Raw genomic sequence first — 27,698 nt, 5'->3', positions numbered from 1 at the left:
AGGAGGGACACTGCGTGTTCTCGTAACCCCCCTCCCCCCAAAAATTGTCCAAGTTGTCACCGAGTCACTCTTTCTCCATCCTGAAATTCAAATGCAACCAACAAACACAAGCATTGGCATAGCCAATAGATCTCGCCTTTGGGACCGAATAAGTGTTTAGCCGTGAGGAGCCGGCTATGACCGATAATAGATTGGGGGTAGGTGGGGTTGATGTGTTTTTAATGTATTCTGTGCAGGACGGCTTTGATGTGGGTGGGCACGAACTGACAGTCTATGCAGGAAAATATGGCGGGGGGGCTCTCTGTCCTGTGTGCTCGTGAAGTGTACATGTGTGTCCAGGTGTGGACATGTGTGCATGACGCGCTAGCGGTCATGGGCTCAGTTATAACGGATTGTGTGCACGGACAGAGTTTGCTGTTGGTGCACCGGAGGGCTGTTTATCCCGTTAGGGTAATGTGCCTGGGGGTCCTTCATAGTGGTGGCGGATGTGGGGTAGGGTTGACCAAGGGGCTGAGAATTGTTTATGTACCGACTGAGTGGCCTCGGAAGGGGGTAGTATCCTGCCCCAGTCATTGAATGAACAGGGAGCTTGCTCTGCGGCAAACGGAACCGCGAGTTAAGGCATGCTACTTGTTACCTCGCCTGTGCCCCTCGCTCACAAAGTGCTGTGCCTCCCCTCTGCCCGGTTACAGATGTTCACTTACAGCAGCCGCCGGAGCGGCAGAGTGTTGTCTGGGCACGGCATCTGTTCTCACTGGGCACGGACTGTGCTGCCACTGGGGCACCTGTGCATCTCATTCCCTGGGGACACAGGGGGTCTGGGGGGGGGGGGGTTGCACAGGTCCCCTCTGTACGCTAATGTGACTCGGACTGGCAGCACTGGGACCGCTGATAGATTATGGTTTTTTTGGGGGGGGGGCGGTGGGGAGCACTGGGTGGGGGGGGGATAATCTTAGAGATATGTGTCACATCGGTAACCGTAGTGTTCACCCTCACCGTGGGCTTAGTTTGTGGTAATTGAACCTGTACCTTGCATATGGACAGGCCGCCACTTGCAGATCATCAACAGTTTCATGAAGTTTATTTTGTTGTGCTTCACTAAACTGTCGTCCCCGGGTCGTCTTCCCTCCTCGGGTTTGCCTTCCGTGTGGCACCACCTGTCTCGAGCTTCGCATCCTTTGTTCCTCACTGGGTGCAGTGCCCACTACTCCGTACCAGAGCAGTGGAAGTGAGACAAGAACCACCACTGCTGCCGTGTGGTGCAGTGGGATACAAGGAAGAGGCAAGGCGCACTGAACACTGGGCATTTCCCGTTGGCCTAAAGCCACGGTCTCTGCCACTTCCCCTCCTGTATCGGGAAATGGATTGCGGTTACACAATTTAAAACAAGTACGAGATGACGCGCCATGATGAACGTACAGTCCGGGTGGCTCCCAGGCGGCGAAGCGCGACATAGAAAGTGCGGTGCGACTGGTCCTATGCAATATGTAGTATTCCAGTTTGTGTATCACTTGGCGTTCGGCTTTCTTCGGTACTCCTCGCGCACCATAGGCTCTGCGGTCCTTAGGGCTGGCTCGTCACATCTCTAGCCTGGAGTCCGCCGCTCATTGAAGAAATGACTTGAACCATGCCGCTTTCTGAAACAAGTCGGCCTAGAGCGGAGAACAGCCTAAGAGACGCAGGAGGGCACGAGCGGGAGGGCACGAGCGTGACGCCGTGAGCGTGCACATTTCCGTTCCCTGCGGCTCGTGCCAGTAGCGGCGCCTGCAAAGCGGTCTTAGAAGCGCGTTCACAGACCGGTGTCTGCTCGTGCACCGGCCTGTACCACTTGGGAGGCTCAACACAACGACACTAAGGCTCGCTAGCGGCAGTGATTCGCGCTGCAACGCCAGGCGAGCCCTAATAAGTCTCGCTAGCGGCAGCGCTTCGCGCTGCAACGCTAGGCGAGACCTAAAAAAAGGTTTCTACTCCCACTATAAATAGATGGGTACATTAAGCAATAAACCAAGCTTACAGGTCAATTGGGAGGAGGTTCCACATAATTTGCAAGGATTCTCTACACAATGAATATCAATTTATTGGGCTGAAATTAGTGGAGCCTCTTTAAAGGAAATTTGTAGTGCACCAAACTGGTACGTCCCGGAAACATTTATAAAGCATTAAAAACTGGACTTCAGTAAGTAAATGGATGAAAATGTTGGTTTTGTAGTATTTAAAACAGCAATACAGTAATAGTTAGTAGAATACAATAAGTTTTTCCTTTTGGCTTCACTTTTCTTGTTGGTGCAAATTTACACTTGGTGCATCCTCAAAATACATAAGGACTGGGATGAGTAAGACGGGTGATGGGTAATAATTACTTACCTGTAATCTTCATTACCCTGAATCATAATTCTACTTGTACCAGACCAATATCCCTCTCTCACTCCCATTTTTTGCACCTACAAGAATAATGAAGATTACTGGTAAGTAATTGTTTTATTTCACAGAGACACCTTGTTTTCAGGCCAGGGTTTTAATTGTAGGAGTTTCAATATTGTTTGAGTTAAATTAAACAAACTGGACTACAGAGAATGGGGTAATGCGGCAAAAAGAACAGCAATATAGTTATCATGTGTCTACCCGAATTTAGTCTAATGTACGAACAATACATTAGGCTGCTAGTACCAACATGTGACACTGGATGCAAATACAATAAATAAAGGTCTAATGAATTCAGCTGATATAACGTATTCTGGCTACATGGGGTTTGAACTAGAGAATTGACAGTTTTAATTTTAATAAACAAATTTCCGGTTGTTTTAAGCTTTTGCAAGTCAGTGCAAATTCTCAACTACTTACTAAAGTCCCATCAAATACTTGTTCTGTCAATGGATAAATACATTTGTAAGTAATTAACGTTCCCCTAAAAACCAAACTCACACACAAACCACCAAGCAAACATGTATTCCTCTTAGAAAATATAAAATACAAAGCAATATGTCCACGGTCATAAGGCAATTAAGTTTTGATCTACACAAAACCATAACCAAACCAAAAAGAATAGTAAATCGCTGGGTCTAGTTAAAATGGTTAGCAGCATAAAAAAGGCTTGACCACACACTTAAATAATATAAGAAACAATTTATTTCTCTAAACCATATTTTTTAAGACAGACTTCAGAAGTTTTTAAACGGCTTTCTTAGGTGATGTAATTAACGTCTATCAGAACATATGACAGATGGAACCCGAAGGCAAGCATTTTTTTCTTTTAACGCGAATTTGCTATGGATGTTTAGCAGGAGAAAATCTGTGTTGCATTGGAGAATTGGAAAATACCGACACCTTAAAAAGAAAAAAATGTGCGTGAGAAAAAAGATCCGGAGTTTAAAGTCATGACAGATGTAGTATCTTATGGTGATTGGCCTTAATGTCAATAACCAAAGCTCTCCTTACAGGAACTAAATAAACGTTTAATTTGTTTGACTACAAACCACATCTGGAGCTCTTTGCGTGAAAGGAATAGACAGAAAAGAACCTGTCAACTCCCACAAATAAGGATGGATGTTGTCGTGAGATGTTTATTTGCAAATCTACAGTGTTTGAGATGTCCGTGTACCGTGGTATGCTTTTCATGATGATCCATTCTGTGTACAGACTTTAGCAGGTTGAACAGCTAGTAGTTGAGAGCGCGAAGGTGGGAGTTTGAATGATCACGCTTAGACTTTCATAATAATGGTGGTCTGGTGTTCATCATTTATTCGACTGGCACCAAACACGTAGCTTCTACACAATGAAGCAGTACAGTATATGTGAGTGGCGTATGTTTAATAAGAGGTTTATCAGCATACAGCGGATTCGGACAAAGTTAAGGATTAATTGACATGCTCGCCTAAAAAGACGCGATATTCAATAATGCATTGTTTTAATCCATGTGCGCATTCCCACTTAAACCCAAAATGATCAATTAACAGAATGGACTCTTACCTGAAAAGCCGTCCCTTTCCGTAAACTGCCCGAAGTGCAATGGTGCAAAAATTAAATAGAAGAGGGAGGAAAAATAAACTGTGCCCATTGTCGTTTTGTGATTCTGCGCAGTTACGAGAGTTTCTTTGCAAGAGGCGCGCCTTGGAAGAGACGTGGAGGACAGGAGCGTGATGCCGTGAGCGTGCACGTTGGTGTTCCCTGCAGCTCGCGCGTTCATGGACCGGTGTCTGCTCGTGCACCGGTCTGTACCACTTAGGAGGCCTTCGCAACGACAATAAGGCTCGGCAGCGCGCTTCGCGCTGCAACGCAGGCAAGCCCTAAAAACTATTGTAATCAAATCAAAATACATTTACAATTGCAATTCAAACTATTTACGAACTGCATTACTACTGTAAAGTATTTATTGCTTACCTGTGCCAGGCTTACTTGATTCTAGAAAATAAATAACTAAAAAAAATATTTTTATACAAAAACCATTGGTCTGAAGTTCAGCCTTTGAGTGTGTAAATTCATTTGCTGACTAAGGGTGTACAACAAATGCTTAATACTGTCCTCTAATAAAGCCTTACTGCTCAAACACACTACCACAAACGAAGAGTGAGGTGCTATCTACTTTACCTCTGCCTACCTTTTGGGTTCCACTGGACTCTGTGCATACTACTTTGGTATAGTATATACAGAGCCAGCTTCCTACAGGTCCACACTCAGGACTGTACTTCGTGGTACTGTGTGCTGGGGGCTCCCGCCCCTGCAAGCCTTCGACCATGCCTCCACAGAACCTGGCTGACAGCAGGCAAAGAGGCATACGGTTGCAGTTAGTTTTTGGTCTTTGGGGTTCAGGCGCGCAGGGTAGCAGGTACCCGTTATGGCATCCTCAAAATAATTAGAAAGATTCTACCCCTCTTGCCCTTTAGCGCCAGGAAACTGCTGGTACAAGCCTTGATTTTTTCTCGGCTTGATTACGCTAATGTGACCTATCTAGGTGCCCCCGTAACTACTATCAAAAAACTTCAAACAGTCCAAAACTGCACTGCGTGCCTTCTGATGCAGTCTAACAACCGTGAATCCGCTAAACCTTACATTACCTCTCTGCATTGGTTGCCAGTGGCCAAGAGAATTCAATTTAAGGTACTATCTATGTATTGCCCACAAGTCTCTCTCGGATAGCGCTCCCCCGATTCTTTGTGCCATTATCCCTTGGGATCTTCCTGAAAGGTCACTGCGCTCTGAGAAGAAACATCTTGTAATTGTTCCCAGAGTTAATCGGGTGCGGAGTGGGGGCCGCGTTTCTCCGCTGTTGCGGCGAAATGCTGGACCCAACTGCCGGACCCTATTCGGCTCGAGCCCAACCAGCTACGGTTCCGCAAACATCTAAAGAGACTGCTGTTCCCCTGAATCTGCTGCTTTGTCTTCGATTTATGCTTTGTCTCCAGTGCTGGGAGGCCTTTGGTAGCCATGTGCTTTACAAGTGAATACTCACTCATTCACTCATGCACTTCGACTGAGCAGTGTTCCCCGCCTGTCCGCCATCAGTCGCTTGTCTCACGTAGGGCCCAGGGGTGTAATTCGGCTTGTGCTTCAGGACAGGACAGCCTGATCATCCTCTGTAGCGTGGTACCAGCAAGGTCAGGCAGACGTTTCGGGTGAAGCAGTGCTCAGATGTAGGCTGCATGGGGCATGCACTTTCCCTATGCCTCGTTCCCTGCCTGTCCGCCACTGCTCATCTGTCGAATGTAGGCTCGGGGATTCAACTCACTGCACGCTGCAGAACATGTTGGGCTCGTCAAACTCTGCAGCGCAGCGCCGCTCTATGATGATCAAAGCAAAACCAAAGGGGATGACAGACGGAGTGTTGAACATTGGAAGCACTCACCCCCAATCAACTAATCTGGGTTTAATCCATCATCATTCTTTAGTATTAAATCTGTTTATTAACAAATGAGCGCATATACAGACATAATAGCATCCCATAAGGCTACCGACGTTCAGTGCATTAGAAATTGGCAATGGAAGACATTGACGGTGACATATGTAGAGCCAAACATGAATATGAGGCACACTCCCTAGCTGGATATTCTGCATAAGCAAACAAATGTCCAAAAGAAAAGGCAAAAACAATTACCAACCCTCAATCCCTTGCTCACTTTGCCATTGGATTCAAACTAGCCTGGCTGAGGATGGTTGATTAGCCAGAAACCGGTCCCAGGATGCCCGTTTCCGTTTCCGTTCCAGGAAAGGCTTGGCTTGGCAGTTCGGGCTGGACTGTTCCCATGAGGCACAGGGTCAGACTGATTTGCATATGGCTATGTCTGAACTGGGGTGGCGGAGTGAGCTAAAGAATGATGATGGATTAAACCCAGATCAGTTGACTGGGGGTGAGTGCTTGCAATGTTCAACACTCGGTCCATCATCCCCTTTGGTTTTGCTCTTTTAAGATCAGGCATCCATGTTTCCCTCCATAGCCACCCCAAATCAGTCCGGTACAGTAAATGTTTACTGCACCTCGTTCAACACAACAGTGGCCACGGGCCATGTCCCTGGGGGCACACGTTCCTGGGGGAACACAATGCCTGTAGCCATGCCACTGTTGCATCACTGATCGCTCACCAGTAAGGCTGGCATGGTCCTGCACCGCAGTTCCATCAACATCGGGCCGTCGAGTTCCATAGCCCTTATCGTTGCTCCCTCGGAGCCCCTCACTTCGTTCCTTCACCCTGGGTCTGCCAGGGGGGTCCAGTTTGCGCACCTGTGCAGGGCAGCCACTGACACCGATGCTAGGACCGCGGGCACCCTGTGAAGCCTTCCCATCCCCACCATTCACCCACAGGCCAATCAGCAATCTGGTGTCATCCAGCTGTCTGGTGGGTGTGGCAGGTTATTATGTTCTCTGGACGGTGTCCCCCCAACTCTGGCCCTCATATGCTACTCATGCCATATAGCAAATTCAGCCCATCTGCTAGCATAAATGGATTTCGTGGAGTGTCTTCTGGAAGATAACAAAGTCCAACACTTCAGCGGGAGTGAAAAGGAACTCAAGTTGCCCCGTTCAATCTGCAAGCATATAAGTGGAGGCTTTGAAGGTGGGGGTGCAGAACCTGCCCCTGCATTGGTTAGAGGAGGTCTGCCCTATGGGGGAGACTGAGCAGAGGGAACAGGAAGAGGTGAAAGATATGTATACCACATCCGTTGTGGCCAGTCTGTGGCTATTAATATTATTTGGGTCTGCTCAAGGTAAACCTTCCCCAAAACCAGAGGAAATAAGGGTATGGGGTAAAACACATAGAAAAGCCGCAAGATCCAGCTCAATAAAAATGCGTGGCCCATTGCAACCTGTTTTGTAAACTGGAGGGTTTCGAATATGTGGGGCAGTGTGCATTCTCGCGAGTGGCAAACAGGTCTATCTGAGTAATCCCCCATCCTTGGAATATATTTTGTACTACTTCTAAAAGGAGACTACTAGAGATCTGCAAAGTAATGCCGCCTGAGACTGTCTGCGCATATGTTGAGCACTCGGGACAGGCAAGATGGGCTCCCCACTCCAGAGTGGAGGCATCTGTAAGAACTGTTGCCACCGGAGGTAGAGGCTTAAACTGCCATCCTTGAGAAAGGTTGCTCTCCACCCTCCACCACTGCAGATCCACTGAAGTGTTTCTGGAGATCGTGATAGATGCTTGTAGATGTCAGTTCTTTTGGACCCACTGCCTACAGAGGTACCACTGGAGGGCCCTCGTGTGCCAGCGTGCATGAGTGACCAGCAGTATGCAGGACCTAGCAGAAAAAGCAGGCGTATGACCTTCAGGACTGGTATGATCTTTCCATCCTTAAACATCAGAATCTTAGGCTAAATGTTGTGAATCCACTGAGACAGATGAAAGACTGAATTCACAGTAGTGTCCAGTAGTGCCTCTATACAACAGGATGCGCTGAGAGGGCACCAGGAGAGATTTGGGCTGTTAAAGGAAAAGCCCAGGTCTGCAGCCAAGTTTTTCGACAAGCCACGATACCTTGCTTTGATGTGTCAATTCTCCAGGTAAGGGGATCTTCCGAGATGGGCCGCTTCAACCGCCACCACCTTAGTGAAGACTCGAGGAGCGGACGAAAAGTCAAAAGGAAGGACTGCAAACGGTGTTGGGATACTACAGTGACTGGAAGATAGGAATGTGGAACAAAGCATCCTGCATGTCGACAGATACCACACAGTCTTCTGCTTCCAGTGTAAAAAGGACCTGAGCTAGGGATAGCATTTTCAAATTTCCCTATTTGAGGAACCATTTTAGCATCCTGAGGTTCAGGATTGGGCGGAAACAGCCATCCTTTTTGGGGCTCATAAAATACAGGGAGTATCATCCTTGAGCCCAATTCCTGCTCTGGAACCAACTCCACTGCACCTTTTAAGAGGAGGGATTGGACCTTGTTCTGGAGGAGCTGTAGATGCTCTTGAGGCAGTGGATGTGGCTGGAAGGAAGAGCAAGGTATACCCATTTTCCACAATTTCTAATACCCGGAGGTCCAATGTTTTAGACCTCCATCAATGAGTCCAGTAGGATATCTGTCCTCCCACTGGTAAATTGTTTTCTAAGGGAAAACTACAGCTGCTTTCCTGCACTGGCTGCGGAAGAACCGGAAAAGGGAGAAACAAGCGGAAGTGGCAAAGCTGTTTGTCCTCCTCTAGCTCGTTCTTTGCAGCCTTTAAACAAAGGGTTTGACCACAGCTGCACCACTGAAAATTGTTGATGTCCTCGAAATGAAAATCCCCTGCGAATGCCTTGAACTCCTCTAAATGGTCTATCGTCTTTAGGCTAGGATTGTAGGCCAAGGGTGCAGGCTGTCACTTTACTGTCTCTGAATCACTCCAGTGCAGAACCCGTTTTCGTCCCAAATAGGTGTAACCTATCAACGATTAGGTCTGTGAGTGAATTTTGACATCAAGGGAAAAACCTTTGATTCTAAGCCAAGCATGACAGCGGGCTCAAACTGAAGTGCCCAAAGATCTTGCTACTGAGTCAGCTGTATCAAGTCCTGATTAAATGACTGGACAAGCTGCTACCTGCCAATCATTAATACGTTCTGTAAAGTGAGCTTGTATGTCTGTTTCCAGTTTTGGGATGACCTCATGTGTCAAATCTAGCAAAGCATGAATGTACCGTCCTAGGACAAAAGGTAGCATTTGTTGATTTTAGGGCCTTCCAGGCAGAAGAGAAGATCCTTTTTACAAATGGATTCATCTTTTTAGATTCTTTGTCCAACGGTGTGGTTGGAATAGAGCCAGGGATGAATTTTGAGGTGCAAGAGACTTGTATTACCAAACTTTCTGGAGGAGAAGGACTAGACAGAAAGAGTGGGTCTCCTGGCACAGGCCTTTAGCGTCTTACTATTGATCTTGAGACTGCTTTGGCTGTTGTTGGCAAATCCCAAATTGCTAGGATGGATTACGTGGAGTTTTCAGTAAAGGGAAGGAGAGGTTCATATGTTTATGGAGTAAAGAATAGGAAAGGTTCATAGGTTTATGGAGTGGAGGACCTCAGTCGACATGTTAGATTTACTTCTATCTACTAAGATAAAACCTAACACCTCTGAAGCCCTGCACATCACTGAATGGTGTGAAGACACCACTGGAGGTGGAATACCGATAGGGGATAGTAGTTCCCACTCCGGGGATGTGTCTAAACCATTAGCCTCTCTCAACCCTTCAAAGTATGGGTCGATAGAGAAGAGTTCACCAACATCTCCCTCCTGCTCCAGAGGATCATCACTGTTGTTGTTCTGCAAGTCTCTGTGCTTCTCTCCGAGAATGGTGTACTGGTAAAGAATAAACTGGCAGAGTGGGTTCTGGAATAGGCATTGGTGAAGGTTGATGTTCGCGGAGGTCTTGACAGTGGTGCCGAAGGAGCTGGTTGTGGAATCAGTGGAGTCGCTTGCGGTGCCAGTAAAACTACTCCAGAGGAGGATGGCAGAACCAGCTGAGGCGGTGTTAATCTCGGCACCATAATTTTTAATGCAGATGCCGGAGTAGTCCAGTTTAGCTTGGCCAATGACATAATGGTGTATGTTAGTAAGTCACTGGGACTCCTCCCAAAGAATAGGCCAGAGGACCTAGTATACCTAATGGCATAGGAGAGCTATTAAAAGATTTCCAGTCCAAGCTGGCGGATGGAATAGTCCAAAAAAGTTGAGGAATTTCCAGTTAGATGTATCCATCAGAATAAGGACTTACAAGCTTACATTATGATTTTCAAGACTTCTAGCCGGCACTAGTGAAACCTGCTGAACAGTTCCACAATGCCCCGTTTGCAGAAGTCCTCTCTTGGGCCTCACAGAAGTTTCTTTAATATCCTGTAAGTTGTAGGCCTCGTTTCATTGCAAGATGGCTATTCATGAGTCTAGAGGAAATAACTGAACTGTACAAAAGCCTGCACACAACTGCAGGTTATTCTAGATAATTTTTTGATGGGTGATTTCAAGCAAGACAGCCTATCCAGTAATCTTTTTCAGATGGGACTAATTAAAGAGAGCCATTTACTTCAGTAAACTTGCTTTCAGAAACCGTCTAAGGAAAATCACATTTGGAATTATTGGTTTTGAACTAAAGGAAGTTGTAAATTTCATGAAGACCTTCAGAATAATCCTAGATATATAACAGCATGTTTTAAACATGGTAAAATGTTAACCACCAGTGGACGGAATAGCACCAACAGGCTGTGTAGCACAGTTTACTGAACCGTTTTGTAGCATTCAAAAACACGTAAAAGACGCTTAGAACAATTTTAACATTACACTACACCGTGGCAGATACATTCTACCTTTACACTTATTAAATACATAGGTCACTTTGAGACCTGAATTGTCCTTTATAATTAGAGATTGCTGAAAAACAAAATATGTGGTTAAACTCTCAGCTTCAGTCACAATGGTACAAAAGGCGCATAAAATCCTGGGGGACAATATAAGAAAGATAAATGTCATTGACAATTTGAGATAACATGCCTTTCTATTAAAATCTTCAATGTCCTTCTAAAAGCAGCATCACCTATAATAACCACAGTAAGGATTAACAACATTATGTCTATGGAAGTACTGCACTAGCCATTGATATTACGCACACTGCCTATCACATGCTGCTCTTCAGACAACAAAGTATGTATTTTGTTTTGCTGATGGAGCAAGTGCCAGTAATTAAAAATAATACCAAAAAATTAAAAGTTGATATGTTTGGGACCATTGTACCAAAGGTCAGCTGTGCGTGGCCTGGGTTTGTCTGTTTGTACCAGTTTAATGAACAGTCCTTTGGTACCCAATAAGAAAGGCAAGTAACCTTTGATTAACTTTTTGTTTTCATTACATTTCCTCAGAAAAGGTGAAGCATTGACCGTTTCACTGGTTACTGAGTGCAACTCTGCATCAGTGGCTTTTCATTTACATCTATTTTGAGACTTCCTCTCATGCAGCCTGCTAATTGCTGCAGGTAGTGTTAGGTGTGGTCAGCGGGCAAGACTCTCCAGTATTGTTCCTGGTGTAGTGCATTGAAATGACATTGGGATTTGTAATCTTGCAAGATGAGGTCTCTTTTGGATTGGGACACAACCGCTGGATTTGCGAAGCAAGTCAGGTGTTCAACATCTTGGGTTAGGCTTGCCTCACCATTTGTATGGTTCTTTGTGAAGTACATCCCACAGCTAGTGATTGTTATTGCATTAGGTGTATGCGTTGGTCAGCTTTTGTTACAAGTGTGTTTAATAGTACAGGCCTAACAAGACAATTTTCCTTCAAACATTTAAGCTTCTGGGTATATCAGTCAACTTTTGGTATTTTGCATAGATTTAGGCTGCTTTGAAGAAGGCAGCTACAGCTGTGATAGTAAAATAAAAATTGCTATGTGATGTCAGGTGAGGGATAATGGAAAATAATTGATGCCACAGGGAGCATTCCTGACAGCAATGTGGCTAATATTGGTAAAGGCATGGGTAAAGAGAAGCATCAAGCAAAGCAAATTAAGACTAATGAGAAGCCAAATTAAATATTATGAGATGGATCTACAGAAAACAAAGGCATTGGTTCTCACAGATGGGGTGTTCTCCACAGGAACCAGGATTACTATGTCAATCATGTCATGTAAAGGGTGGGTGTCCCTAGCGGCACAGCTGAGACACAATGGTTCCTAGGACAATGACAAAGACCTTTCTCCCGACTGCTTTATGATGGAGCCAACATAGCCAAGCTTTAAATATCTTGGTTTGCTTTCTTTACGGACTGCTGACTGCTGTTCTACCATGGGGGTGGTTGGGTTGGACTTCCCTCTCCAATCCCACCACCTCACCCTCCAAGCTGGTGCGAGGAGTTCTCAAGGTCTCCCCCACCTCCATTTTAATAGTTACACCCAAAACCTTTATGTGTGTTACTCAGTGTTGGATCTCTAGCCTACAGTTAACTGTTTGGTAAGAAGGCACAAAAACAAATCAAAATGACAACCTGTTAGCTTCTTTATCAAAAATAGAGAACCTTACTGCAGGAATGTTGGCTACAATTAAATGATTCTAAATCTGAAGATGTATTAATTAGTAATAAACCAGGAATTGATTAATACAGTACACAAGGCAGAATTCCCTTCTTTTTTTTAACAAAAAAACAAATATTGTGAAATGGTATAAAATAAACCTTGGCCTTCTCTTAGAACCAAAATTAACAATGAAACATCAAGTTTCTGCACACTAAAAACCATTCATTTCCTGCTATGCAAATTGTAAAGTAATCTGCCTTTGCCACTTGTATGAGATTGTGGTTAGTAGTATAAGCAGTACATTCTACGCTAACAGTCTTGGGATAGCCAAAATGATAATTCATAGGGTACAGGTGCCTCACAATTCAGGGATTCGACTCATAGTTACAACAGGACAGTGTCAGAGGCTTGCACCAAACTTCACTGGCTGGAAGAGGAGGGCAAACTTAAGTTTAAATGCCTATCTCTTTACCATAACTTTGTGACAGGAACTGCCCCAGAAGACATACCTAATCAACTCCTCCTAATCCAAACTACCAATCTGTTTAGATAATCAGGTACAGACCCAGTACAGACCTCCTTGACAAATGTGCCACTATGGTAAGAATGAGCTTTTGCGCCCACCTTAACTCTAAAACTCTAGAACAACCTGTCAACTTCACTTAGGACAGAATCTTCCACCAATCAGAGGTTCAATGGCTTGATCAAGACCTAACTTTCCTAATGATGGAAACTGGCACCAAAGTACGCAGACATTATGGAGTTGAGCGCACTGTATACACATATTACTTGTGCTTGGGAATCTACAGGTTTATGCCTGATTGTTCAAAAATAGATAAATTGAGGAATTTTAAGGGAATTTCAATTTTTTGATCCACAGCCATTCATTACTTATTACTTCAGATACATTCCACGGACCATGTCGGCCAATGTATTAAGTAACTGATAAAACGTAATTTGCAAGAGAAATAATGAGGGAGGAGTGTGCTAATCTGGAAATCAACAAAAAAGCATACATACTTGCAGATAGAATCACGGGTGATAGGTTTTCTGTTTTGCTAGTCTTCAGGAAGAATAATGGGTCCTTGTAGCAATGTGAAGTTAAGGTGCTTCAAAGACTGAATCTACTTGTTGGCACATTTAATATTGCCAAGAAGGTCAGTGCTGAAATGGAACAAGAAATCATAAAAGCTTAATGTCAGCTAGCTCAAACCACCCCAAGGGAACCTGTGTGACCAGGGCTACAAGTAACAAGTAAATCGTCCAGGATTAAGTCTGCTTGACATGGTAAGCCGATTCAGAAAAGGGGGTGGTGATGGCCACCATAAGTGTGGAAGGGTATGCTCAGATGTGAGTCCCTTGCTCACTGCACCATCAGGATTCAAGCAAGCCGGGCCGAAGACAGCTGTAATGCCAGAAACCGGTCCCCGGAAGCTTGTTTCCTTTCCAGTAAAGAATTGGCTTGGTAGTTTGGTCTGCCCTGTTCCCGTGATGCACTGGGCCAGGGACAGACTAATTTGCATATAGCCAGGTTCTGAACTGGGATGGTGCAGTGAGCTAGAAAACGGTGATGGATCAAGCCCTGATCTGTTGACTGGGTAGGAGTGTTCTTATTAACTCAAGATACTCTGTCCATCACCACCCCCTTTTGAAATTATATTGGCCACCATAAGTGTGGAAGGGTATGCTCAGATGTGAGTCCCTTGCTCACTGCACCATCAGGATTCAAGCAAGCCGGGCCGAAGACGGCTGTAATGCCAGAAACCGGTCCCCGGAAGCTTGTTTCCTTTCCAGTAAAGAATTGGCTTGGTAGTTTGGTCTGCCCTGTTCCCATGATGCACTGGGCCAGGGACAGACTAATTTGCATATAGCCAGGTTCTGAACTGGGATGGTGCAGTGAGCTAAAAAACGGTGATGGATCAAGCCCTGACCTGTTGACTGGTTAGGAGTGTTCTGATTAACTCAAGATACTCTGTCCATCACCACCCCCTTTTGAAATTGACATGGTAAGCCTGCATAATTCCTAACTGATGTTGTGGGAACCCTCTAGCTGCCTGTTTCCAGACATGCAAGAACATGTAGGATTTTCACTTTTCACCCCATGCCTCAAGGAAGTGAACAACTTGAATGAACTCTCTAGTGTTTATAGTTTCAAAAATTATATTATTTATGAAATCATGCTTGGAGTTAAATCTACATCTCAGTTTCTATGTCCCACCAGGTGAGCCTGTGACTCACTTATGTAGTGGATGACTTTAAAAATCAAAAGTCGTAGCGGCAACTTGCCAGTTTCAAAATGTGGGCTTTTGAGATATCTGTACTCCAGTGGCACATACCTCGGCTGCTAGTTCATCTCCAGGAGTATTAGCTACTCCATTCAGTTTTAAACTTCAACTAGAAAACCAGTTTAGAACTCAAATGGCATGCTCCTGAAATAGGACCCATTCTGGAGACTGATTACAAAACCCATTGCAAAACAACTAACAGCGCTACAAGCCTTTGTGAACTGAAACCATACATCACTTTGGGTAGGATTCATGTTCATTTTGGGTGGTAGCTTTCAATTTATTTAGATTTGTAGATCACATTCCTGGATCCTTAGCCGCATGGGCTTAAGCGTGCTCAAGTTTCCAGCTTTGCACCTGGGGCTGCTGAGAAAACTATGGCAGTGACCAAGCATAGCCAACTTAAGATGCAGTATCTTTCTGTCTGACTCTCATGCCCCACTAACAGTTCTTTATTAACAGGTAAACCAAGCTCAAAAAATAAGAGAAATGAAAATTCTAAGCTATTTAGAATCTTACCGCCCAATTTTATTGCAACTTCAATTTATGTTTTTTTATGGATTTCTTTCATTCATTGAAACTGGATTTTGAGAAGCAAAATTGGCTTCCAATGTGATGCACAATAAAATGGATGTTGGACTACAGATTGATTGGTAAAGTAGAACCAGAGAGAGTCACTGCAACCTGCTCATCATACATCAAACATCACAAATCTACAGTTCTCGGGTTCTCCGCGTAACGCTACATTAAAAATGATGCAACTTCATTGCTTGAAGAAGTTCAACGCCATGTATAGAAGTTAATTAACTAGTCTTCTCTGACCAATTACGTGCATGTAGTATCTGTAAAAACTTGTGAATAACACGTTATTTCTATGCAAGAGGAAAATAACAGCTAATATACCTATGGCATTTGATGATTGTGAAATTTAATAACTATTTTACTTTAAAAATAAAAGTTGAGGATTTTTACCATCTATGGTGGACGGCAGTAGTGTTGACACAATTTCTCCTTGTCCTTTCTGGTTTTTGTACAAGAAACACTGGAAGCAGTAAAGAACAGCACAGCGCAAAACAAATGGTTGCCTTTCATTTACCATGGACATCAGCAGTACAACAATTGCTGGTCTGTATTTAGAATACACAAAAAGATTGACATAAATGTACAGAAAAAAACAGTAAGCCAAAGTTACCTTGCATTGTATTCCAATAGTGACTTTTCAAGCACTCATGTTTTGTAATCTATTATGTTAATAATGTAGACAGAAAAAGACAGTTGGACAGATGAATCTGAGAAACAACTAAAAAATGACATTTTACTGTATTGGTTTGAAAGATCTGACTACACAAAAAAATGTTTAGGGTCAAATTGTGACCGGCGGTAGTTTGCAAGCAGAACAATCTTTCAGGCGTGTCCACATGTAATCTCCACAGTGTAGGAGAAGGGGAAGGGGAATGCAATCCATCAGTCTGTCCAGGACCTCTCTTGCAACTGGTGCACAATAGCAGAATGCCAGTCTAATCTGTCCTTCAATTGACAAGCATTGAGCAACCTTAGCCCTTGTGGTGGGGAAGCTGAGAATCCATTGGAAATGAGGAATGTAGAGAACACAGCCTCTTGGCAATGCACCAAAGCAGCACACAGGGGGTTGAGGATCTGGTGTTCACCGCTGTACATTTACTAGAGGTAATCACACACCCCGAGAGGTTTGTGCCAGTGGTGTATGCCACCTTCTGAAGGTCCGCAATCTTTTCTATCATAATGAGAAGCACTTTCTCTAGCTGAAGTACTGCAATGGCAACTGTAACTAATGGAATAAGAACTGACCCGCTTGAATGTGGCAGAGAAGTTGAGCTGACGCATCTAATATTATACAGTTAGTTGTGTAGGCCTGTGTCTAATTCTAACAAGACCTAGAGCAAAAACCAGAGCATCTTCCTCTTTTTCTCCAGTTGTTGGTTGAGCCTATGCTCTCTATGCTTGGTTGAATGTGCCTGTAAAAAAGGACACATGAATAATCTAGCTGGAGAAATTACTCAAACTGACCATGACAAATATTTTGCCTGTACTAGTTGGGGCAGACATTAGAGCATTCCTACAGATGAAAATTGTGTATAATCACTATGTGGGACAAGAAGCATGCAAATAAAACATGTCTTTCAAGTTCACATTACATCTATATGCTATGCACATACCTGGTCAAAACATACTAAAACATGTATCTTTGCTCTGCAGTTACAGAAACAATGAACATAAATGCAATTGTTTACATACATTTTCCTTCAGTACATTGCGCCAAACAAGTTACAATTTTGTTCCTAGCTTTCTTTAAATAAAAGGATGTTAAGATAAATAAATCAGTGAAAATGCCACTGCTCCATATCTAAAGTGATATAAAGTGCAGATATTTTAGGGGAAAACTGATGAATCTATTTAATCAATCAAGCGGCTTTCAACATGTTCTGGTAGCAGGTAGGTGTGCCCAGCTCTCTATTTCACCAGCGTGCATCATTTTGAATTCACAGTTAATCTTTTATATTAAATACCTTTAAAAGTTAGTTACCTTTTTTTCTGGGTTTTGTTAGAAAGGCGATCCCGGGGGAGGCAGAAGATGTCTGACTGACCACCCCTAGGTCCACCCCTCCTTCTGGAAGTGGCCGAGCGTTGTCGAGAGGCCTCCTGGGTGCGGTTCCTCTCCTAGAATCGTACAGCAGAGCAATCACACCACTACAAATGGACACCACACAAGAGGGTAAGTTCTTAGGCTTTATCAGTAATAAAGGTTGATTATCTTCGGTAATATATACAAGCGGGTCGAGGGACCCGTAAAGTCTCGTAAACGGGGAACAGGGTAGCGGGTCAGTCTCAGTACTGGTGGGGCGTAGGGATACCCTGCGCGCAGCTCTCAATCCTCGAGCTGGGGGGTTCCGAAAGGTCGAGCCGCGGCAGCGCCAGCAGGACCCGAAAGATGGCTTTGACGAGGTTGGGCCGCGGCAGCACCAGCAGGCTTCGAGGTAGTTTCGGCGAAGATGGGCCGCGGCAGCGCCAGCAGGCTCCAAAGATGGTTTCAGCGAGGATGGGCCGCGGCAGCGCCAGCAGGCTCCCAAGATGGTTTCAGCGAGGATGGACCGCGGCAGCGCCAGCAGGCTCCAAAGATGGTTTCAGCGAGGATGGGCCGCGGCAGCGCCAGCCGGCTCCCAAGATGGTTTCAGCGAAGATGGGCCGCGCCAGCAGGACTCCAACAAGGGGTTCAAGGTTCAGGGTAGCGAGTTCTTCTCGGGGTCAGCCGCGTCAGCGTCAGCAGGGCTCTCGACTCCAGGATACAACTGGTGTCCTAATCCAGGGCTAGCCCAGATATAGGACTGGAGTCCTTTGATGTCCGGACCCTCGCGTCTGGGGGTCAGAGGGGCCGGGATGGTGGTGTCCAGACACCGAGCAGGGGGGTGGAGCCAGCGCCCAGGGAGGCCGGAGGGCGATCGATAGCAGGCGTCCGGGGGCGGCAAGGAGGGCCATCAAAACTCCCCTCCTCTTGGATCCGTCTAGTGGCCACTCTACCACCTGGGGGGATCTTGGTGCCTCGATGTCGGGGCTTCGCAGGGGTCGTGGCCGAGGCCACGTGCTCGGGACGTGATGGGCCCAAGATGGCGTCGGGCCCGACATGGTGGTCCGGAGTGGTAGCCGGACCTGCAGAGTTGGGGCGTGTAGGGTTCGCCATGTACCAGGGGGGAGAGCCGGGGGTTGCCAGGGTGGCTGCTCTTGTCGAGGGTTCATGTAGGGTAGCGCCAAGGGGGTGACAGCGGATCGATGGAGGGCCGATGTCGTCCCGGGCCCGCCATGCGGGAGGGGTAGGACCACGCCATGGGGCCGGGTCCAACACACGTCCCCCCCAGCTGAAGGCAGGGGAGAGTCACCCATCTTCTTGGGACGGGACAGGCCATCAGCATTGGCGTGGTCGTTGCCAGGGCGATGCTCCACAGTGAAGTCCATCCCTTGGAGGGAGATGGACCATCGCAACAGGTTCGGGTTCTCGCCCCGCATCTGCATCAGCCACCGCAGGGGCCGGTGGTCGGTCTGGACCTGGAAGTGGGTGCCGAAGAGGTAGGGCCGGAGTTTCTTTAGGGCCCACACGACGGCAAAGGCTTCTCTCTCGATGGTGCTCCATCGTTGTTCTCTAGCCAGCAGGCGCCGACTGATGAAGGCCACAGGAAGGTCGACTCCCTCAGGGTTAACTTGCGATAGGACCGCCCCGATGCCATGCTCGGAGGCGTCGGTTTGGACCACAAACTCTCGGCTGTAGTCGGTGGCCGGTAGCACAGGGGCGATGCACATGGCAGTCTTCAGAGTCTCAAAGGCTGTTTGGCACTAGGGGGTCCAGTGCACCTTCTGTGGTAGTTTTTTGGATGTTAGTTCAGTGAGAGGCCCCACAATGCTCCCATAGTCTTTGATGAAGCGCCGGTAATATCCCGTGAGCCCCAGGAGGGCTCGGACGGCTGTCTGGGTGACCGGGGGCTCCCAGGCCCGGATGGCATCGATCTTTGGTTGGAGGGGAGCCACCTGGCCGCTCCCTACTTGGTGTCCCAGGTAGGTCACGGACCCTTGGCCTATCTGGCACTTGCTGGCCTTGATTGTCAGTCCGGCCCGTCGGAGGGGCGTCAGGACCTCCCAAAGGTGCGTCAGGTGCTCGTCCCAGTGGAGGCTGTTGTGAGAAGTTGGCCTGATGTGCAGTGCTCACTATTCTAGTGATCACTATATATCAGTCCAAACAACCCTTATTGATGATTGGTTGTAAGTCAACCTTATAGACCAGCTATCCTAGTAGCATGGATACGAGCAGTCTAAGGCTAAGACTCTAGAGGGCGTGTTAAGCCAGCTGTTTTACCATCACATTACCCCTTGAACACCCAGTGAAAGGACACCACACAAGTGTTATGAAAATAAACAATGTATTTATTAGAATCACAACAACCCTGTACTCTTTATGAGGACAGGGTGCTAAGCACACAACAAAACTCTTACGAAAATACTTAAGTTAGCACGTTATACACAAATGCCCGATGGGCACGAAAAACCATATATTCTAAAAGTGGAATGCGAATTACTAGCAGGTAAGTAACTGTACTAATAGGCTTTGGAATCGCTAGGACTTGACTAGGGAATCGTTAGATTACGTCTAGGAGACCTAGGGGACTCGGGTGCAGAGTGTGCACTCTCACGCGGGATGCGGGACAAAGTCTATGGAAGCTAGTAAAGGCAAAGTTAGTGTTCACGGGCGAACCCGACCTGGTAGGAAGAAAACGACAGTGGATCCTGACCCTAGGATAGTGAGGCTATGCTGGGACACCGAAGTGCCGAAGTTACCTAGCCCAGGGGCTGCAGCTGCATAGGTCTGAAAAGACGTCGGGGATCTCGTTGCCGGACCAGGAGCCTGGAAGGAAGAAGTTGCTGGCAGGCGACCAGTGAAGAAAAGTTCGATGGATCCAAGCCTGGATCAAGGAAGAAGAAAACCTGAAAGCAGAGGGGACCAAGTTCTTGAATCACTAGCCAGTGATTAAGTGGGCACCAGGATGGCACCGGGCGAAGTCACCGCAGTCAGGTGAGTGGGCGCTGCTGGGCTCTGCAGTCTCTCGGACCAGGAGGCGTTGTCGGCGACCAGGATGGAGGTGCGAGCTGTCCCACGAAGGTTCTTGCTGTCGACGTCGCTGGACCCAGGATTGGGCAACAAGTCTTGGTAAATGCAAGGCCCACGCGGTGGACCTAAAATGGCGTCATGGGCGGACCAGGAGGGTCCAGGGTACTTCTCCGATGGAGGGAAGCAAGGGCCAGTCTGGAGCAACCAGACCAGCAGCAGAAATTTCGTCGGGCGTCGTCAGGAAGGCCACAAGCCAGCGGGCTAGTAGCCAAACAACGCGGTGAGCAGTAAAAAGCAGAAGGGCCCCACGCAGATCGTGGAGATGCTGGGGGGCTGCTCTTCGGTGCTGGAGCTGCTCAGGGTGGGGGCTTCTCGACCCCAAAGCACTCACCAGGAATTCACTCGGCGGGCTTGCTGGAAAGAAGTCGTGCAGTCTTGCAGATGGCCGGTCCCTTGAGGTCTCGTCGCACCCACGGTTCTCAGCTGGGCTGTAGAGGCGGGTAGAGGTCAGAGGTGCCGGGGAAGCCGGTTCTCGTCGAGCTGGGCAGTCGGATTCCGGAGGAAGGACTTGCAGCAGACCGCAGTGTTCTTTAGATGGTGCCTGCGGATGCAGGGTGACTACTCCTTAGTCACAAGGGAGAAATCTTAGGAAGAAGTCTCGAGTTCCTTTCGTGGAAAGTAGTTTCAGGATTCAAAGATGATCTGATCTGGAAGGGGGCCAGTCCCTACCTTTATCTGGGAAAAGGGGGCTGGCACGCGACTAAGTCCTGCCCTATGGGTGGGACCAGGAGGGGGGTGGTTACACCCACTTCCTTGGCGGGCTTTTCCCCAGCACAGGGTCTGGAGTGTCCCTGGAACTGGTTCCAGCCAGCCTATGCACAGTGAGCACCGGGGTGCCACGTGCAGTCACCTTCCTCTAAAGCCCTGCCTACCTACAATACACAAAACCCTGTCTGGGACGGTGCTGGCACCGCCCCTGGCAGGAAACCCTTTGTCCTTATCTCCTGCTCTGGGAGGACTCCCAGCAGCAGGAGGGCAGACTTGTGTCTCGGTGGCAGCATCCATTTTGTGGATGCTAAGGCTCTGTCTGACTTTTAACCGGGTTATAGGCTACATGCATGTCGTGTCCCTCTAGAAGGGTGGAATGCTAACCCCGTCGCCAGAATTGGCGAGGGGTTAGTATTCCAATTCGTATGACACCTTACTCGACATGTTTTGATAAAGCGATACCAGAGTTGGCATTTAACCGCGAGGATTATAATGCACTTAAGAGTATATGGTATGCGATATCATGGAAACGGCTAAGGGATAGATCCCGAAAGCCGCAGACAGGCTCAGCTCATGCCAGAGCACCATCTCACACGATTCCAAGCACTCTGCCTTCAGGATTGTTAAGGCCTGCCATAGGAGTGACTGATAGGAGATCTGTGTGTCCATTTTTAGGGTTAGATATAGGTATACTATATCTAAAGCAAAGGGTGATTACACCACCTTGCCCCAGCTGTCAAGCAGCCAGTTGTGTCAGATTTGGATGGCCAGCCAGGGGTGGCATAATACATGCTGCAGCCCCTGGTAGGCCCTGGGTACACCTATGCCCTGGGTACCTAAGGTACACTGTACAGGGACTGATAAGGTGACTCAGTATCCAATTTAGATATGTACCTAAGGTACATGGAATCCATTTTACAGAGAGAGCAGTAGGCCTGGGGCCCTGAATAGCAGGGCCCCAGGTCAACTAAGTCAGAAAACCAGTAAAACACCAGGCAAAAAGTTGGGGGCAACCATAGTCAGGGATCTACCTTCCTACAGCTGTACACCGCAATATCGTCCAGATATGCGGCACTGAACTCTTCTAGCCCCGCCAGCACTCTATTCACTAGTCTCTGGAAGGTGGCCGGGGCGTTTTTCATGCCGAAGGGCATCACTTTGAAATGGAAGTGGCCATCGAGAGTCGAGAAGGCAGATCGCTCTTGGGCACCAGGGGTGAGGCCGATCTGCCAATACACGGCCGTGAGGTCGAAGGTGCTGAGATACCTGGCGGCCCCCAGGCGATCGATCAGTTCATCCGCCCGGGGGATGGGATGGGTGTCGGTCCTGGTGACGGCATTCAGCCCCCGGTAGTCGACACAGAACCGGAGTTCCGGGGGGGCGCCGGGGGCGGCGGCTTTAGGGACCAGGACAACGGGACTGGCCCAGGGGCTGTCTGAGGGTTCGACCACCCCGAGGGCTAGCATCTTGGCAACTTCGGTACCGGATGCAGGCCCGAACTCTGTCGGGAACTCGGAAAGCCCGGTGTCGCACAGGCGGGCTGTCCCCGGTGTCGACATCGTGGACACACCACCGGGTGACCCCGGGAGTGAGCAAAAACAGGTCCGCAAATTGCCCCTGCAGCTTTCGGCAGTCCTGGTGCTGTTCTGGGGTCAGGGCGGAGGAGAGGGTGACCCCCTCGACTGAGCCGTCCTTCTCGGTGGTGCTCAGGAGGTCCGGTAGGGGCTCGGAGTCGTCTTCAGCTCCGTCATCTGTAGCCAACAGCAGGCTCAGCTCCGTGCGGGCAAAGTGAGGCTTGAGCCGGTTGGCGTGTAGAACCTGGAGGGGGTTCCGGGGGGACTCCATGTCCACCAGGTAGGTGACGGGGCTCTTGCGCTCCACCACTTTGAAGGGCCCCGTCCATTTGTCCTGGAGGGCACAAGGTTCGAACGGGGACATGACCCAGACCTGCTGGCCCGGCTCGAACTCGATGGACGAGGCGTTCTTGTCATATCAGCGTTTCATTTCCTCCTGGCTGGCCTCAAGGTTGGCCTCGGCAAGTTCCCGGAACTTCCGAGTTTGGTTGCGGAGGGTCAGGAGGTACCTGTAGACATCTGGTGGAGCATCTCGGACAGCCGTCTCCCAGCCTTCTTCGACCAGGCTGAGGGGACCTCGGACGGGGTGTCCGTATAATAGTTCAAATGGGCTGAACCCCAGGGACTTCTGGGGCACCTCCCGATAGGCAAACAGGAGACAGGGCAGTAGGACGTCCCATTTGAGTCGTAGTGGTTCTTCTAGGCCCTTGATCATCCCCTTGAGTGTTCGGTTAAACCGCTCTACAAGTTCATTCCCTTGGGGGTGATATGGGGTGGTGAACTTATATGTGACCCCGCACTGTTGCCACAGGGACCGCATATATTTGGATATAAAGTTTGTGCCCCGTTCACTCACGACCTCTCGGGGGAAGCCGACTCTGGAGAAGATCCCCATTAGCACTCGGCCCACCACGGGGGCCGTTATGGTCCGGAGGGGGATGGCTTCTGGATAGCGGGTGGCATGGTCCATCAGGACGAGGATGAAGCGGTGTCCCTGAGAGGTGCGGGGGTCCAGGGGCCCCACTATGTCGATCCCCACTCGCTCGAAGGGGGTTGTTACCACGGGAAAGGGTTGGAGTGGGGCCTTGACTTTCCCCCCGCTCTTCCCGCAGGCTTGACAGGTCGGACAGGTTCTGCAGTGATTGTTCACATCGTTGCGCATTTTTGGCCAGTAAAAATGGGTCACCAGGCGGCTGTAGGTTTTGTCCTGCCCCAGGTGCCCGGCGAGGGGCACCTCGTGTGCTAGGTTTAAGAGGAAGTCTCTGAATCGTAGGGGGACCACCAGCACTCGGCCGCCCCCAGTTCGGCAATTTTCTGCTCGCTGTATAGGAGATCGTGGTCCCAATAGACCCAGTGGGACCCCGATGGGTCTCCGGCGGCTTGAGTGGCGGCTTGTTGTCGGATTCCCTCGAGGGAGGGACACGTTTTCTGTTCTTGCCGGAACTGTTCTCGTGTGGGGCCACCTTCTTGGCGCCATTGGGCTAGTTCGGGAAGGTGGCCGAGCTCGGTGATGTCTTCATGGCTGGGCCCCTGGGGGCCGGGCTCTGGGTCGGCGTCCTCGGGGACAGCGGGCTGCGGAGGTGCGGGCCACTCCGGTTCTTCAGGCGGGGTATCTTCGTTCGGGGCGGTGGCCCGGGCGGCCATGGATCGGGTGGTCGCACAGACCCACTCGGGAAGGCTTAGCATCCCCAGATGCTCTCTCCGCTCGACGTGGGACCAGGGGGAACTTTCCAGGTCGTTCCCGAGGAGGCAGTCCACGGGGGCATCGTCCCGGACAGTCACTTTCAGCATGCCCGACACCCCTCCCCCACTCGAAGGGAATACGTGCCATCTGGCACGAGCTCTCGGAGTTGACCGCCGACCGTACTGGGCACAGGACGTTGGCCAAGATCTGTTCGGGGGTCACCAAATGGCAGCGGACCGCCGTCACGCTGGCTCCAGTGTCACGGAGGGCTTCGGCCTGGTGTCCATTAATGGTGACCCATTGGCGGTACTTTTGTGTGTTGCCTGGGATCGGGGCTCGGGGGATCATGTCTCTTTCACCCAGGCACACCAAGGACATAGCGGCGGGCTCCCACTCGGCCTGCTCGGGGTCGTCGTCCTCTTCCTCGCCTCTTTCTTCGCCCAGGGCGGCGGCCGCAATCTGGCGGTTTGGAGGGCCGGTGGTGCCGGGTCGTTGGTTCATCGGGCAGAGGAGGTCATTAGCATAGTGACCAGGCTGCTGGCATCTGTGGCAGGTAACGTTTAGGCGGGGCCCCGGTCGTGCTGGGGGGGCCCCCCTTCGGGCCAGGGATGGCGAAGTGGAGGTTGGGGGTGGCCCCGTGGGGGCGTCTCGGCCCCGGTTCTGGCCTCCTCCGCCGCCTCGTGGTCGGTGGTTCCCCGGGGGTCCCCGGCCGTAGTCTCCCATCGGGCTCCGGGGGACTCGGGTGCTCACCCATCGATCCGCCTCGACAGCGAGTTTCCGTGGCTCTGTCAGTTTGCTGTCGAGGAGATGCTGCCGGAGTTCGATGAAACAGTTGTTGGAAAGGTGTTCCCATACAATGAGGTTGAACAACTGCTCGTAGGTGGTGACCTGGCTGCCTTTGATCCACCCCTCTAGGGCTCTACTATAGAAGTTTACATATTCCACCCATGTGGTACCGGGGAGTTTTTTACAGTCTCGGAATCGCTGCCGGTACATTTCGGGGGTGAGTCCGTAGCGAGTGAGGAGGGCGGCTTTCATGTGTTCGTACGAGGTCATCTCGGCATCGGGGAGCTCTAGCAGGGCGGCCCTCCCTTCGTTGACGTACTTCCCCCACAAACCGGCGCCCCAGTCCTTGAGGGGTACTCGATGGGCGGTCATGGCTACTTCATACGCTTTGAACCACTGTTGGATGTCGTCGTTTTTATAGTACTCTTTGACGACATCCTTGGGGATGTGAACTTTCGTGTCCACCGGTGGGGGCGAGCTCCTGCTCCCGGAGGCGCTGGCCTCATTCGTTTTGGCCTTGATTTCAAGTTCTTTAAGGCCACGTTCGTGCTCGAACGTGATTTTCTTCTCTTCGAGGTCTCTCTGCCTCCGTTTCTCCTCCAGGTCTCCTGCCAGCCGTAGTTGCTCAAGGGCTATTTTTCTTTCTGCTAGCTGCAGTTCTCCGTCCAGCCGGAGTCGGGCGAGCTCCAATTCGTGGAGCCAGTTCCTCTCTCGTTCTCGGGCGTCTTCGGGGGAGAGGCCCGTGTCTATGTTTGCGGGTCTTTCCCCCGCTGGGGTTGCGTCGGTCTCCGGGGGTCCGTTCGGGCCCGGGTTATCTTCGTTCCGGGGTGGCGTCGCTCCTGCCTCCACCCATGTTTGCAGGGCCGACTTGAAATCTTCTTTGATGCTTAAGCCAGTGGTAGCGAACCCCAGGTCCTTGCAGAATTGTTTCAATTCCTTATGACTGTACTCTTCCATTTTTTCTTTCTGGAACTCTGCGGTCGGTCTGGTTTCTTTGGTAGTCATGGTCGCGGTGTGTTTCTGTCGGTAGTGGTTGAGTCACTCTCTGTACGATTTGCGTTGGCTCGGATCGCACCGCCTGCCACCAATGTTAGAAACACGATCCCGGGGGAGGCAGAAGATGTCTGACTGACCACCCCTAGGTCCACCCCTCCTTCTGGAAGTGGCCGAGCGTTGTCGAGAGGCCTCCTGGGTGAGGTTCCTCTCCTAGAATCGTACAGCAGAGCAATCACACCACTACAAATGGACACCACACAAGAGGGTAAGTTCTTAGGCTTAATCAGTAATAAAGGTTGATTATCTTCGGCAATATGTACAAGCGGGTCGAGGGTCCCGTAAAGTCTCGTAAACGGGGAACAGGGTAGCGGGTCAGTCTCAGTACTAGTGGGGCGTAGGGATACCCTGCGCGCAGCTCTCAATCCTCGAGCTGGGGGGTTCCGAAAGATCGAGCCGCGGCAGCGCCAGCAGGACCCGAAAGATGGCTTTGACGAGGTTGGGCCGCGGCAGCGCCAGCAGGCTTCGAGGTAGTTTCGGCGAAGATGGGCCGCGGCAGCGCCAGCAGGCTCCCAAGATGGTTTCAGCGAGGATGGACCGCGGCAGCGCCAGCAGGCTCCAAAGATGGTTTCAGCGAGGATGGGCCGCGGCAGCGCCAGCCGGCTCCCAAGATGGTTTCAGCGAAGATGGGCCGTGGCAGCGCCAGCAGGACTCCAACAAGGGGTTCAAGGTTCAGGGTAGCGAGTTCTTCTCGGGGTCAGCCGCGTCAGCAGGGCTCTCGACTCCAGGATACAACTGGCGTCCTAATCCAGGGCTAGCCCAGATATAGGACTGGAGTCCTTTGATGTACGGACCCTCGCGTCTGGGGGTCAGAGGGGCCGGGATGGTGGTGTCCAGACACCCAGCAGGGGGTGGAGCCAGCGCCCAGGGAGGCCGGAGGGCGATCGATACCAGGCGTCCGGGGGCGGCTGGAGGACCATCGAAACTCCCCTCCTCTTGGATCAGTCGAGTGGCCACTCTACCACCTGGGGGGATCTTGGTGCCTCGATGTCGGGGCTTCGCTGGGGTCGTGGCCGAGGCCACGTGCTCGGCACGTGATGGGCCCAAGATGGCGTCGGGCCCGACATGGTGGTCCGGAGTGGTAGCCGGACCTGCAGAGTTGGGGCGCGTAGGGTTCGACGTGTACCAGAGGGGAGAGCCGGGGGTTGCCAGGGTGGCTGCTCTTGTCGAGGGTTCGTGTAGGGTAGCGCCAAGGGGGCGACAGCGGATCGATGGAGGGCCGATGTCGTCCCGGGCCCGCCATGCGGGAGGGGTAGGACCACGCCATGGGGCCGGGTCCAACAGTTTTTTTTTCCAGACCCGTTTAATTTCTCAAACCTCTGCATGCTGTCTCCTAAACTTTTAATGGCATTCAGGTTCTTGTCACAAAGTTTACCTAGAGAAACATATTTCAATACACTGAAATATGTCACCAATGTCCCCTCTACTCTCATACTGTGACTCTATATGGGAATAGAGA

The 27,698-nt window shown here is 49.6% G+C and overlaps 1 protein-coding gene across 6 annotated transcripts in view; it reads right to left on the bottom strand.

The window, feature by feature from the left end:
• USO1 (USO1 vesicle transport factor) overlaps positions 1-27,698 on the bottom strand; it is a 515,242-nt gene that overhangs the window by 198,307 nt on the left and 289,237 nt on the right. For all 6 annotated transcript variants that reach the window (XM_078676053.1, XM_078676052.1, XM_078676055.1 and 3 more), the window contains exon 12: positions 15,718-15,872. In XM_078676053.1, coding sequence (XP_078532179.1) covers positions 15,718-15,872 — 155 coding nt within the window. The remainder of the gene's footprint in view (positions 1-15,717; positions 15,873-27,698) is intronic.

The sequence above is a fragment of the Lissotriton helveticus genome, chromosome 2_1, assembly GCF_964261635.1.
Source record: "Lissotriton helveticus chromosome 2_1, aLisHel1.1, whole genome shotgun sequence".
Classification (NCBI taxonomy): domain Eukaryota; kingdom Metazoa; phylum Chordata; class Amphibia; order Caudata; family Salamandridae; genus Lissotriton; species Lissotriton helveticus.
The sequence above is the reverse complement of the archived record's forward strand: the minus strand, read 5'-3'. Positions and strand labels throughout refer to the sequence as shown.